Source organism: Trichoplusia ni, chromosome 12, assembly GCF_003590095.1.
Source record: "Trichoplusia ni isolate ovarian cell line Hi5 chromosome 12, tn1, whole genome shotgun sequence".
In the NCBI taxonomy this organism is placed as follows: Eukaryota; Metazoa; Arthropoda; class Insecta; order Lepidoptera; family Noctuidae; genus Trichoplusia; species Trichoplusia ni.
Genome location: NC_039489.1, coordinates 12409764 through 12425526, shown reverse-complemented (window position 1 = coordinate 12425526; position 15763 = coordinate 12409764). Strand labels below are relative to the sequence as shown.

The following is a 15763-nucleotide window of genomic DNA, read 5'->3' as shown; positions in this document are numbered from 1 at the left end:
TTTGTCAAAGCATCTGGTAGTTTAGTCCTGCATTCAGCATTCGGGAATATAATAAGGCTTAATACACTTCTTAAAGCTATTCTATTGCATTTGTAGAAGCGGGATGACGCACTACATGGCATAGAACGGCATCCCTTTTCCTCAATTGTTTTGAATTATTTTTGAAGGTTATAGTTGGGCCTCTGACTATTTGTAGGTATATTCTAATTAATCTTCTTTTGTTTCAGAAACCACCCCCGAAATGGACTCCCCAAACTAAGTGTCTTCAAAAACTATTGATTATAACAAAACTATTATATTATAAAATGCTAACTATTTCTTGAGAAAGACTTACCCTTGCGACATATCCTAAAATAAGATTTCTTGCCAATAAATAAAACTACGAGGCTTATTTTAGCGTTATTTTCACGGCTAATTAAGATGTTCTAGTCAGTAAAATGTTTATGTACTAAAGTATTTAATACTTGTATATTTCAAACCTATTTCAGCTGTTTCTTTATTATTATTTTATTTGTTTTTGAATTTATTACGTCATTTTCGTTTATTTTTTACATTACCTCATTTCTGATTTTTTTACTTTTTATGTTAGCGTATTCTTTTTATAATCAATTTTAATCTTAAAAGGTTGAAATATGTTTTTGATACTATTTATGGCTATAAAGAAATCGACGTGTTTCTCAAACATTTTGTTAAAACTAAATAAATGGCTAAATAATGATCTTCTTATATTATAATCTGTCGATGTCAAATGAACTCCTAAATATTGTTATAAATTATAAAAAAATATAAAGATTAAATAAATAGTAGATAGTTCCATTAGGAGTATTTTCAATTATAAAAAAATAAATGTAGATTGTATTCATAATTGTAATTTGTATCACTATAAAGTTTATAAATTAATTTTAAGTAGTATTTCATTTATTTCTTGTAACCACAAAAATTATTTCCTATTTTATGTAATAATTTATATTTATTGTAAAAGGGCTGGTTTCTATTTAACTATCGCATAACATCTTGAAAAATCTAGTAAAATTAAATGTTACCATTATTAAAAATGCACTCCAAATGCAAGAAGGAAACCAGTTTCTTATTTGTTCAGTTTTTCTTTTCAGTTTTCAGATTTTTATCCTGGGTTAAGTGAATTTAGATTACTTTTCGTAAAATATCTTTATATATATAATATTAATTATTGAACATTTTGTGAGGGCTGGCAAAATGTACCTTTATAATAACAATAGTGAAATAAATATACGCAGTTGTCAATTTTAATGTCGATTCATTTTAGTTGTAATTCCTTTAAACTAGACTAATTCAAAGTGGAAAATGAGATAAATTAATGAGAAGGGTCATGGCACTTAACGCTGCCCCTTAAATATTGAAAACGTTATTATTAAGAGAATTGGTCTACGTTTTAGTATGACTAAGTTCTCCAGACCTATCTACGAGTACACCAATCATCCTGATATGTACCTAATCATTGTTTTATAATGTGTCAAGATTATTTACTATTTTCTTTCAAGCTGAATACATTATCTAAGGTTCTAAATGGGCAGTTAGTATTAAAGTAAGTATTTTTACATGTAGGTAAGAACCTATATGAAGAGAAGAGCGACTAATAACATTCCACGTCTGGTCGCGAGGTGTCGCGGGTTCGATCCTCGCTTACGACAATCTTTATATGAGTATGACTTGAATGTTTGTAAAACCCCCGTTACACATGGATTCAACTCCTTACTGAGGCTCAAGCACGACAACTACCAATGCTGATAGCACTCGATCAATTTTGATTGGGGTCGATAGTACCATTATTAAGAAAAGAAAAATTGAGTCGGAATAGAACAGATACAAACCAGCTTCGGGATTATGCCTTTTTTTTTTTGTTTAGGCGGCGGAATCCTCATGGACACCCACTCCCTCGGGGGAGGAAATGGGTAGTGTCAGACTTTTACTGACTAAACCTGAACCGCCGTGCTACGTCATCCGCGTTTTTGTGTCGGTGTATGGCAATGCGTTGCAATCCTTCATACACCGACCGCGGGCTTCCACCGGCCAGTTTCGGGATTATGCCTACACGATTTCTGCGTCAGCTAAATCCTTCATTTGTTTCTGAAATGTTTCCGAAGCATTGAACTGTAACTGTTAAATAAAATCAAACGTAAAAAGTAACGTGTGACCTACCTATCAGTTCAGTTGCAAATGTTGCAATCGTCACACGGACAGTCGTGGCAGATAATCCATACGTCAGAATCTCGACGGGACGCAGTGACGTGACATTTTTCGGAGGGCGAATTTTCTAGTGGCAGGCACCGTTAAGCAATATAGGAACTTAGAACTACGATTCAGCATTTTTGTGATATTCACCAAGTTGGTATTTATGCTTTTTTTTTCTTTTACAAATGAGGATTCATTTAATTCCAGCTTTGAGTTGACATCTCTTAGAGGTAACCCTTAGTAACCCGCAGTGAACCTTAAACAAATTAGAATTTCTTAGTAAATATGGTAAATATTAAAAGATTTATTCTACAAAGTATTCGTAACAACCAGGCTATTATATATCTAATGGCGTCTAATATGTCTAATGGGAGAACCCTGTTCTCCCATTAGACTACAACTATACGGCATTCAGAAATATGTGCACAATAAAATACGTCACTTTACAATTCGTAGTGCACTTGATATCACTTGACAACGTGACATCGTATTGAGTGTGACGTGTGACATACTCAACCTTTACTCAATTTAACTCATATTTTAGGTTTTAGTTTATTGTGAGGAGTTCGTGGCTAAGCTACAACTGCACAAGTTGCCCGATCAAAGGTTAAGCTATACTTGATACGGTCGGTCTATGGATAGGTGACCGTTGGTGATCCATGTCATAACAAGTTTTTCCGTAATTCAGAAGACACGGTAAATTGTGGTTCCGGCTATTATTAACATATCAGATATTGACAGACGTCACGGGATTTTCTGACAACCAAGCTGACTATGGGACATAGTCTGCCTGGACATAGACATAGCCTGGTTGTCAGAAAATCCCGTCAAGTTGTAACTGTGTTGAGGAAGCTAGATAGGCATTCATTCCTATGCTGCTATGCTGGTATTTACCTGCATCTGGTTTGACTGCAAGCAGACCCCATGATAGAAGAAGGCTAGAATGATGATAAATTTTATAGGCATTGATGTAATACGAAGATACTGTGTTTCTTGCTCGATTGATTTTCTATGACATATAACATTTAGAATTTAGCTTAAAGTCTTTAACTATTACTACGTTATAGATAGTTATTTAAGACTTCGAAGTAAGAATATTTAATGATTAAAATTGCACATTATAAAGTAAATTAATATCTCTGTATCACTTTACATCAAATTTACTTTGAACTAAGTTTTGAGGTTCATATTGTAATACAAGTATCAAGAACGACTTATAACAAAAGGTTTGTTGTTATAGTTTACCGTTTCGGTTCCTTTGCCTGTAACTACAGATTTTAAGGTGGGGAGGAGGGGTTGTAAAATATGAACCACGCCTCATTATTATTCTGAAAAGCGTTAATTAAAAAGTAAGTAAATTCATAAATTATTTAATAAGTAAAACGTGTAATGATAATCAATGGATGAAGAGATAAGGTAAGAATGAAATGAGGAAAGTGCGCTGGGTAATAACAAGCGGCTCAACAAAATGCGCTGTCCAATGAGTACTCACTATCTAATTATTTCGTACAACCCAGAAATCCTTGTATTTGCGCTATTTTTACAACGATCACTAAATTCGTCTTAGTAATTCCACTCTTTATTAGCGGATTTTCAATTCCATAATAATTTACAATTCAACTATCATCCAGTCCTAATAATGGGGTGCGCGTAGGGAATATACTCAAACAATACAGCGAGCGTGGGAGTGGAAGCAAAATGAGTATGCTATGCGTTGTATGTATATAACTCCCAAATGAGGCATGGTATTAAGGGATAGATAATGCACAATAGCAAAAAAACACACAAAGTAACTTCTTTGTATTTATTTTTCGTATTAAAATTGTTTCATTTAATAAATCCATGATGTTTATAAACGTAATACAGTAGTTATATAACGCATCGAAGCCATGTCCATCTATGTATGATATCAATTACATTATTATTTCTCAACTACTAACCGTACCGATGTATGGACTGCGTTGCCTCACACACACCCACATACACACACACAGACGCGCTTACACACAAACATGCGCGGGCGCAATGTGACAGGCCGCCATATTTCATTAACGCTAAACATACAAAAGTACCGTTCCTAACCGAAAATTAATTTAGTACATATTTGAATAATGGAAAAAAATATTTTTAATTAGCACGCTTTCTCAATAATTACATAACATTTTAGACTAGTTTTATTTTGGTATTATTGTCGCGTAATCTGCTGGGTTTATTGTTCGTTATACGCAACATAGGACGCTCGTCAGCACATTTAAACTTAATAACTTAACAGTCAGACTATGGAACATGACGGTCGACGTAACACGGGGGCGACCTGTCACACTGATCATTGTATTAAAATATTACATTTACTAACGACCGTACGAAGGAAGACGTTCTGATAAACCGAGTAAGCGATACAAGATGAATAACTTACGGGAACCAAGTAACTTACAACTGTCAAGCGTATATTTGATATTCAGCTGTCACTTATCTGAAAATTATTAGTAAAAAAAATCTATCATAACGTCAACCTAGGTATGATTCTGGCCAGAATAAATATCCTGTGCAGTAAACAAAATGGTTGACATCGACTCGATGTTGACACAAACGTACGCTTGTATTTCACTCGTGCTATCAACCATATTCATTTACTAAACAAGAAATTTACTTAAACATGGTTCGCATATATTTGTTTTATAATAATTAAGGCCGTGAGACACTACGTGATTCTTCATTTTAATTTGAACGATTAAAAGTGGATGGATAAGCATAAAACACAAATCGTACAAATGTTACCTACAAGCAAAAATCGTTATTATAAATTTGTTAATTGACATTGACAACAGATGTCAGTGTGACGTGGGGACGAACGTCATCGGTACTGACATTTGTTGTGGATGTCAGTCTATTGGGTGTCGAATGCACTGACCACGCACGCTGTAGGTGATTTGTTCCACAACGTACGCGCTTGCACTTCACCCCATTCTTACTTCAACAATTCATATAACTAACTTTTACATAACATCACACAAAAACAACGCATTCGACACGCAACAGAATAAATTGGAAAAAAACTACTATTATTATTATTATGTGAAAGAAAAATTATGGAATAATATACAGTTTGGGAAACATTCCCCTTAAATCGACGAGTCCTAGTTACATTTTCATAAAAACAACATTCTCAACATGCAAATGTATGTCAACGCTAAAAAGTTTAAAATCTTAAAACAATAATAATAAACTAAAATGTATTTGTATGAAAACCTAACTACAACTTTTCGACTGAACAATTTATTTATACAAAAACTAGTAGACTGTTAGAATCTTAGTCCAGTTGTAAATTATATTAATGCAACCCATTGTAACCTCATGAAACGGTATCAAATAACTAGATTTCTTTAACATCCTATAAAAGAAGCTGAATAACATTGAATGCTATCTACTTATAATACAAAAATTTGTATATATAACGTGATAAATAACTTAAATTACATTATTGTAACTTTATTAAGCATAACCTCATCATCATACCTAAATATATACTGTTCATTTGATTTTCTTTCTAAAAAAACTGTTTAGAAAAACAAATTGAATCGTCGCGTTCAGTTTGGGGTGAGTATCCGTATTGGAAACAATTCTGTGCGTTCATCGTGATTACAAGGTAAACTAAAAGGCTTACACAAACTGAACATACCATTTTGAACTCTAAACACTTTACTTTTTTCTTTTTTGAAATTATTTTTTTTTTATAAATTTCGAATTTCTGTTTTAAATATTGATCAATCCATCAAAAGTTAAGACATTAAGCCAAAATAAGCAAAATCATAAATTGATGTAAGTTTATGCAAAGAAACTAAAAAAAACTTTAATCGGGTATACTACTTTCAAACTTAACCCTAACATATTATATTTTATCTCGAATACGGATACTCACGTAATAGTCATAACAAACATTAGTTTGGGATTTTCGATCTTTACTATGAAGCATGATCTGTATTTTGCATCTTTTGCAACTCTAGGCCGCCTGGCCTGGTTCGTAAGCCAGCTAAAGCTTGACGGCAAGACTTTTAGCGTGTGCTAATGTTTCTAAAGTAGATTAGTATGTTGTTATTATTCGGTTAAATGCGTATATCTTTATCCAAGTCCACAAATCCATCAACCTTCCTTCCTTTTAACATTAACTAAATGATGTTATCTGAGCTCATTATATAAGTATTTCATTAAGCTATTCACACTAATAATCCATTAAGACTTATTAAAATTATGATACAATTAAATATAAAACTTATTTAGAGCTTACCACACGACACCAATTCTATCGAGACGGATTTTCATATCATCTAAGTGTGGTATTGCAAAATTAAATTTAAATAATGGACATTAAGGTTCATATCTCTGTATAAACTATTATTGATTTATCAAAATTTTAGAAGCATCTAATAGTAATAGTAATTGTATTTATTTTAGAAAACGTCTACCGCTGTAAGGAATTCGATCCTTGTGACGTGAGGCATTTAGTAAAATATTCAAATCACAGCCACAATGTCTGCATGTGTGTTATGACATAGGCTTATGGGCGATCTCTTTTACACTAGGGTTTACACCAACCACACAAAAAGATAAATAAAACACCCCAAATTCAGAACTTCTGTGCTGTGCTGTATAGAATCTTGCATATCAACAATATTTTACACAGAGATAATGAACACCGTCACTCGTTTATATTGGCTTACTAACATTATTTTGCATGTTCCAATGTTTCAGTTTTTGTTACTAAACGTATATGTATTTTATAGTTTTTACAACAACGGGCTAGCGCTCTGGTATTCTACAATACGGAATAAATATAATCGTTCTTATACTTTAAACCTACATTGGCTTAATAAGTTAAACCATGTATTTTATTTATATGATTGTCATCTCTTTAAGCGGAATTTCTCTGAGACAGCGCCAAGTGCCATTGCTTTCACAATTTAAGAGAATTCGAATAGTGGTACAGTAGTCGTTTATCGATTACATACGAGCTTATAGCCCAAGACTCCGGAGCAAGCAAAGCTATACAAAAATATATTATATAGCAAACATTTTACATTTAACGACATCTAAACATTGCAATTAACAATATTGAATATCGTATTTGCGATTATTTATCTGGATGTGTTTAATGGCTATTCATATTTATCGCTTCGCTATCACTGGATTCCCGTCACAACTGTACATGAAAATGCTAATGTTTGACCATATTATAAGTTTGTTAGTAAAACCAAGTACTCACTTGCGATAATTTACAATAAATGCATTAATTATAATATATTTAATAATTTAGTGCCTTCCCCGTGTACTGTCACTCTTATGCCTTTCCGTGATATAAAATATTTGTAATTTATAATTTTGCTTAGGATTTTGCTAACGTATCATTTTTAGTAGTTGTATGCGTTATTTCATTGAAAAGACGCAGTGTGGCTTTACATACAATAATTTAAACTTTATTTTGATTAAAACAGTAAATACATAAGCTACTTTTATACAATTATAAGTATATATTTCAAAAACTTTAATGATTACATGGTTATTTACACACATAAGATACATGAATATAGATATACTTGTACACATGATTTGAATATAATTCATATCATATTTATAAATCCCAGGCAAAATAATTACATTATTTCTCAAAAATAACCGTCATGGCGTCGTACAGGCTTTTTCTAGGTAACATAGCGAGGGGTGTCTGTTTTTAGGGTTGCGTAATCAACACTAAAACCTAAAAGGTTTCACTGTCAGTCATAAAATGACGGAGAGGTTGCCAAAGGTCTTAAATTAAATGAGTGACCATTTTTTGCAGTTTCTTTTTTTTTTAGCCTATTCATACGGATCTATACATAATATCCCTCGCTACATACCTCTTTCAGAATCGCCTCAAACAATACTATGAGCAGAAGGTCAGTTCCTTTACATAGACACTTCTCTTGCGAATCAAGCAGGCTGTTATAAGTTTATAATGTTATTATAACACTGTTTCCAGAGTGACAGACACATACATACCCTGTTTTCACGCATACATATTGGCTTAGCGACATAGATCGCTCCATCAATACTTCTTTCTTACTTTAAAGAGATCTGAGGTTTTTTTCATGTCATTTTGTTGTTGAAAATCCTAGCTTTCCTCTATTTTTGATGTTACTTCATCTTATTAATAGTCTATGGATAAAATGCTTAGATAATATATAAACGGTTTTAAGACATTTCCTAGTATTTTTAGAAATACTTTTTGTTCAAATATTTGTTTCAGATTAGTCGTCTACTCAAGACATTTTACAGATGAACTATATTATATTTCTCGAGTCCAATGGGATGATGAAATCTTATGAAATGTGGAGTTTAATCTGGAAGTCCAGATAATGTCGGAATTTATAGCAAGTCGTTATAAGTTAGAAAGAACGACGACTCTAAGTAAAATGTGGTTGTTTTGTTGTTCATGTGTCTATTCAACAATTTGTTATAACAAGTCTATCTATAAAACTTACTAGCACCAACTATAACATAACATTTTTTTGAGTGAATATTTGTGATGTGTGAAAATCATTAAAAGCACCGTGACACACATACCAACTGGTTTTATCGATTTGATGTTGTTTGAGACAGGAGTCTCTCTTTTTTCATTTGTCGTTTCCGTGGTTTTGTCCGACCGCTGACTGTTAAATATTTGGACGTTTTGTTTCATTTCTAATCTCCTTGTAATTAAGGGCCTTTTTTCGAGCGTTTTTCTTGCCTAATTATGGCAGTGGGCCGTCAGCGGTCAAACATACAAAAGTCATAATAAATAAGCCTATCTAACTCCAAGTTATCAATAATAGCGTGCCTTAATCACAACCTCACGACTGTCAGCCAATATATACGCTGTGAAAACCGACTGCGTTTCATTACCAACCTTATGTGTTTGTAATTAGATAGCATTTTGCAATGTCAAGGGGTGGTTGTGAGTGGCCCCGTGACCGTTGTGCGTGGTGAAGTCATCATCGAGGATTTTCGGCACATCGGCCATCTTTGTTTGGCTTTCGTTGGACATACGCTCGGTTTGTATGAAGTTGGCGGATATGTGGCCAATATTGGCGGGTTGGGGCACGTTCCCGTTGTTGGCTTCGATTGGCGTGTTGGTGATTGGTGCGTTGTCGTTAGTCGGGAGTTTGATTGTCGTCGTCTGCTCGGCAGGTTTGTCCTCAGTCTGTGGAAAAGGTAGAATAGACTCATTGAGTGTTAAGTTTTATATAATTATACTGCTGAAATAGATGGAAATATGACGCAAAGTTACAGAATATAAGAAAATTGTTTTGTTCTTTATACATGCATGTCAAAAGTCTATAAAAACTATTTGATACATCCCTTACAAGACATTAATTTAGACTGGTTCTCCGTGGCAGCTTTTTTTGTTTATAAAACGATGTAATTCTATTTTCGCTATTTCTGGTTTTCCACCGAGATCGTGTTGATTTCGTCTACGAGAAAGTGTTATCCATCACATCATATTGGCACACATACAACAGATCCTCAATCGAAGTTGTATGCTATAGACATTGGGGTATTTCATGTCTATACTCACGGCGTGTGTTTGGGACAGCCCCAGCAGGTCGGCAGTGACGTTGCCGTTGTTGGTGGCGGCGGGCGGGGCCGCGCTCTCCGCCGCGGGGGCAGCCTCCACAGGCTTGGACTCCTGCGTCTGGAGGCGGTATGTCATATGTTATATAATGGTATAGTCGAATTGGTCAAAGGAGTGTGATGGGAGTGGTTTTTAATATGTAAGTTTTTCTGTTTTTTGTTAAGGTGAATAGGTTAAGTAGACCTAAATATTATTATTGGATTTATTATTGAGTTTATTTTAACATATAATTTTGCATTATTAGGTAAAAGTTTATGTGATTATAAGTTGCATTGAGGAAAACGTCACAACATTTCATTTCATACATCATTTTAGTTTCATCTATTTATAGAATAACTAGAGGCATTTTTTCACAAAACGATATTGATGTTCGAGTTAATAATGAAAATAACAGTAAGTAATAGGAGAAGATAGGTAAGGCAGAGTATAGCGTAGTGTATCATGCAAGAACAGTGTATATAGCTTAAGCACAAGCCGGACCTGTGTGGGCGCGTTCCCATTGTCCGTGGGGGCCGCGACCTCTTGCGCGGGAGTGGGCGTGGGCATGGCCGTGGGAGTGGGCGTAGCCTCGGCCGGCGCAGCTGTGGGCGTGGGCGTGGGCTCTGTGGCCGCGGCAGCTGGGGCCGCTTGCTTCTTCTCTTCTTCCGCCTGCTAACGGATAGCATTGCCCGTTTATATAGGAAGAACCATACTCCAGAATCGAATTTGATTTACCACAACCTGATAGACTTTGTTTTGCATGCTATTTAATAACATATCATTCAAAAGTTTGTCGCAAAAAATTTACAATATCATTTTTACTTGAAAAATTATGACTTCACCGAACTTGTTTACCAATGCCTCCTTTAATATGCAATATAAGGCATAAACATCAAAACTGTATCATTAAAATTACAAACATTTCTCCTAATTCATAGACGACCATCACCACTTTCCCGATCAATTCCCATATCACCAAGTAAGTTCCACACCAAACGTCTAATCAGCAGCTTCTGAGAGCTTGCGTCACTTGTTCACTTTGTTTTAACCACGACATGACTGCACGCATAGCTGAGAGGTTCTGGTCGCGGTTTCGTTCCTTTAGGGCACAAATGATTGTCATACGGGAACGAAACCGCGGCACGTCGTGATCCACGAATGCTTGTCCTGTTTCGGATTTCGGTTTTCACAAAGTCATGTTTTATACATATTAACCAGGGACCGGACAACCCCACTTTAGAGTTAAGCCGTTTGACAGGGTAACCCGTACACGGGGTAACTCATATCGCAGTGTTACCTTTTGTTCGAGTTACACCCTCGAAACCCAGCGAAATGGTTAACACCTTCATTATGGTAACCACGTGAAGGGGTTAACCCCTTCAATAACTTAACCCTTTGAAGTGGTTACCTTCACGAAAGGCTTTTATTCGTGTTACCCTGAATTACCCATTAAACTTGAGCTGCATACTTGCACCCTAGCGGCCCCTCATTGCTTTACTAAGACTACAACTGATTTTCTTCTATCGCCGAGGCGTCGCGCCTCTCGGACAAACTACCTACGCGCGAAACGTCATATAGGTAACTAGCTGTTGCCCGCGACTTCGTCCGCGTGGTTAGAAGATATAAGTTAGGAATATTTGAACGAATGCCCTCGAAGATTAATATTTTTCCCCGTATTTGCCACATTTTCCATTAAATCTTCGCTCCTATTAGTTGCAGCGTAATTTTATATACCTAGCCTTAAACCTTCCTCGATTATTGGTCTATTGAACACAAAATGAGATCAAATTTTTTAGATGAAATTATTTATAATAATTAAAAAAAAAATCGATTACAAGTTTTTTTTCAGTTTTTGCATTTTCTGAGAAGATTTGACGGATGAATTTTCGATTGAAAATTAGAGTGTTTTTTTATATTAATTCATAATAAGGTGAAAAAATAAATATTTTTAATCAAATAAATTACAGCGTATTTGGGACACAAAAAAGTAAGTTTTCACCAAATTTCGTTACAAAATAAATTTTTGTAAAAGATAAAAATAAAAAACCACAATCTTGGTTTTTTGGATTTTTCACATAAATTTTGAGGTTGAGTGAAAAAAATGTAAACACAAAAGTTTTAGATCTTTTTATTTCCTACAACTTTGCCATTTGACTTTTTTCGATACGAATTTTAGTTTTGCCGGAAATCGAGAAAATCCGTTTTTTACTCTTCAAACGTCACTCCCACCCCCTTCTCGACCTCAGATCGCCCCCGTAAATTAATTTTCCTTTCATTTTTATAATATTTCCTTTTCTAATGGGTTTCATCCTACTATTATTTTTTTTGGTTTTAAAAATTATCGACCCTGGTCTACAAGTATAGACACGAAAAATATATATCACAACGTTTCAAATGTGCGACAAGCAAAATTAAACTGTAAGATCATATCTACAATGATTTTTATTCCATGTTTACAAGTTGCTCGGTAAATGCAACAATGGCGCCGCTGGGCGGTAAGATGTCACGTGCGCTCGTGGTTATACTATTTTCAAACTAATGTCTATGATAAAGAGTGCATATTACACTGTCTTAGGTTGGAGTGGGTTACCCTGTTACAGTGTTACAGGGTAGTGAAAGGGTAACCTGTTCAGAACAGGGTTCCAGTAATCCGTTCGAAGGTGTAACATATGTCATAGGGTTTTTTCTTGAAGCGCTTAAAAAAACCCCTTCAAAAACCCTTTCAATGAGTATCCGGACGGTCCCTGATATTAACCATATGATTATAGCGGTTGAGATCCCCTCCGCCACATAAGGATTCCTTAACACTGGAGTCGTTTTAAAAATCATCGTCTCTGTCTCCGTACCTTCCGCAGGCGTGTCCTGGCCATGATGGCTTCGACCCGCTGCTTCCTGGCGAGGCGCTCCTTCTCCTCCTTCTCGGCCTCCTCCCGACGCAGCTTCTCGGCCTCCTCGGCGGCCTTCCTCTTCTCCTCGTCCTCGCGGAGTCGCGCTTGTCTTTCAGCTTCCTCGCGGGTCTTGCGCTCGGCCTCTTCGCGCTCGAGTTGCTGCTGGGCCTGAAATTAAAAACAAACGATATTAGTTTTGCTCCTATGTTAGTTGCGATATAAAATTCGTTAACGCGGCTGCGAGAATTTTACGACATCATTGACGAAATCCTCAGGCACTGTCCCCACGAGCGAGAGAATCGCGGCGATGTTATCGTCGTGCAACGTTTATCTATACACTCTCTACGGAGCCTTCTCCACGCGGCGATATTATCTACGCGATGCGACGAGTGACCGAGAGCGCGAAACATCATAACATCATCGCTAGCCCCGATGCCCCGCAAGCGGCAATCCCGATACGAGTCGCCGCAGAAACGCTCGTTCGTGGAGATTCTACATTTTCCAACAATATAAGAGCGGATTCACCCGATTTTTTAGAAAAATCTTTGGCACCGTTCGCGCATCCATCAAATCTCTCTCGGCGCCTATCGCGCCTTTGGCATCTGCCAAAACTCGCATCTTGGACGGACTTTTGTAAAGTATAACCAACAATCTGGCCAATTTCAAGGAAAAAGGTGGATACGGCTAGTACAAGATGAGGAGATTTTTGAGAAAAGCCTCCACTGCCTATATGTATGCTTCAGACTGCTGCAGCAGCTCACCTCGATGGCTTTCCTGAGCTTCTCCTCCTCCATGGCGCGCTGCAGCCGGGCCAGCTCCCGCGCCTCGTCCTCCTCCTTCCGCTGGCGCTCCTCCTCCAGCCGCTGCCGCTCCGCTTCTTCCTCAGCCTCGCGTTGAAGCCTACACAGGGAGAAGGTATATTAGAAATGCTAACTGATGGTGAATAAAGTTCATAATCACTGTTATGAGTATTGGATACGCATCTGTTAATTTAAGTAGAAATGTAAGGACGTACGTAAGTACTTTTTGCCTGAAACACAGGTTTTTATCTAGTTTAGGCAAATTTTAGTCAGTACTCTATATTACTAAATAAGATTTCATTGTAATTAGTTTTTAAGAAATTGAAATAAATCAATTGATTTTTATTTATTTTTTTTATAAAAAAAAGTTCATTTTCTAGTGATTAATTGTTGCAGTGCCTGAGGCGCCCCTGCGCTCGGCCCGTGTACCTGAGCCGCTCGCGCTCGGCCTGGCGCTCGAGCTCCTCGCGCGCGCGGCGGCGGCGCTCGGCCAGCGCGGCCTTGGCCTGCTCCTCCGTCGTGATGCGGCGCGCCGTCATCGACGCTGACAACAGAACGAAAATAATAATCACTGAAATGCTGCAAATGAACAAGGCATCTAGAGCAACCTGTGCACATCACTACGACAAACAATCTGCCATGGACAGTAGCGCCACCTGCGATAAGAACTCCACTACCCCATACATATATGTTTACATGAGATGAGTCTCTTTGAAAATAATATAATTATTTATTAGCTAGCCAGACGGCACAGTGCACGTCGACAGCAGTCACCACTGCTGCCTGAAGCTTAAACTGAGCGGTAGCCTCGCAGCCTATAGGATTAGGAAGCTAGGAGGTCAAACCCCAGGAACTACGAAAACTTAGGTTTTACTTTAAACCTTACTGTTTTGTATAAGTACTTGTTGATGTATGTGTTACCAATAAATAATTGCTATCTGACGTCACGTGTTTGAATTACTTGCTGCCATGTCACAGTTTTCAATATTTTTTGGAAATCTATTTGACTGACGATTTAATCAAATACCGTATTGATTATAATTAAAGTTTGCAATACTCATTACAAAACCACATACCAGTCATCTCATTTTCTTCAGTCTTTTCAACGGAGGGCTCCTTCCTCTCCTCTTTGTCTTCTCTCTTCTCCTTCTCGATCACCATTCTCTCTTCGTGTTTCACTACTTCTGTGACTTGCTCGATTTTCGTTTCCTGCTTATCTTCTATTGTTTCTTTGATTTCGTTTGACTACAAAGGTGAATGGAATGTCAGTTGATGCGTCTCAAAATACCAACAGAATATTTGAAAAAGTAAATTGAAAAAATTTAAGGTACAGAATCGAAATCGAAAGCTAAATACTTTGAAATATAATTAACGTCAGTTGCTATACCTACCCTATACGCATTTAACTAACGTAATATTTGTTGAGGAAATATTCATTTTTGAAAAACTATATCCTACATTAAGTCACTACCAATTTAGTATACCGAACAATGTTGGCACTAGCATGGCACTAGCACACTAACCTTATCATTATCATGGTGTGCGTGTCCGTTCTGTATCTGCAGCGCCTCCAGCTTGTGCGTGACCTCCAGCGCGTCCACCTGGCTCTTGTCCAGCGCCGCCGCGGGCGCGGCCGCCGGCTGTGGGTGGCAATACCTTTGCTTAGCAATGTCTTTTATAAAAAAGTGTTTAAGATTGACATTGACGGATGTAAATTGTGACAAAATGGTTGAGACGCAAGTTAACATTTAACAACGGGGAAGTTATTTTTCTACAGTTATATTTTTGAACATGTTATCTATTTTTGGGTGCTTTATGCTCTTTTCGTGACAAAATTTTTCATGAAAAAATTTCAATTCAAAACATTATTCTTCTACACTAATCTTCTAACGATTCAAACATAATATACACCAAAATATCTTCCTGTATTAATTCAAATTCTAAAGATTAGGATCACGTTAGTGAGATGACAACAAAAAGGTGTTAGCTAGCTGTTAACAACATAAAAACAGGACTTTTAGTATGTATGTAGTGCTAGGCAATGGGAGACAATATTTTGTTTAGGAAATACCATTCCTTTGCAGAGGCGCCTAAAACAGCATTCAATTCACATGCACAGAACATATTCAGAGGATCTGTTACAAGGATAAGTAATAAAGGGTATGGTAACACAGCTATTACATGTATTTGTTATCAAGGGATAATGTAATACAAGAATTGTTATTTGCATTCGTTATGAC

The 15763-nt window shown here is 36.4% G+C and overlaps 2 protein-coding genes across 4 annotated transcripts in view; one reads left to right on the top strand and one right to left on the bottom strand.

Annotated features, from left to right (window-relative positions):
- LOC113499272 (tachykinins) overlaps positions 1-285 on the top strand; it is a 62236-nt gene extending 61951 nt beyond the window's left edge. For all 3 annotated transcript variants that reach the window (XM_026879682.1, XM_026879685.1, XM_026879683.1), the window contains one exon: positions 228-285. In XM_026879682.1, coding sequence (XP_026735483.1) covers positions 228-279 — 52 coding nt within the window. In that variant the 3' untranslated portion in view covers positions 280-285. The remainder of the gene's footprint in view (positions 1-227) is intronic.
- Positions 286-4000: 3715 nt separating this feature from the next.
- Positions 4001-15763, bottom strand: part of LOC113499605 (uncharacterized abhydrolase domain-containing protein DDB_G0269086-like) — a 49978-nt gene continuing 38215 nt past the window's right edge. Inside the window, exons 11-18 of the mRNA XM_026880121.1 lie at positions 15047-15163; positions 14600-14768; positions 13953-14067; positions 13485-13623; positions 12682-12891; positions 10337-10507; positions 9800-9916; positions 4001-9424 (exon numbers count right to left, since the gene is read on the bottom strand). Of these exons, the coding sequence (XP_026735922.1) occupies positions 9146-9424; positions 9800-9916; positions 10337-10507; positions 12682-12891; positions 13485-13623; positions 13953-14067; positions 14600-14768; positions 15047-15163 (1317 nt within the window). The 3' untranslated portion in view covers positions 4001-9145. The remainder of the gene's footprint in view (positions 9425-9799; positions 9917-10336; positions 10508-12681; positions 12892-13484; positions 13624-13952; positions 14068-14599; positions 14769-15046; positions 15164-15763) is intronic.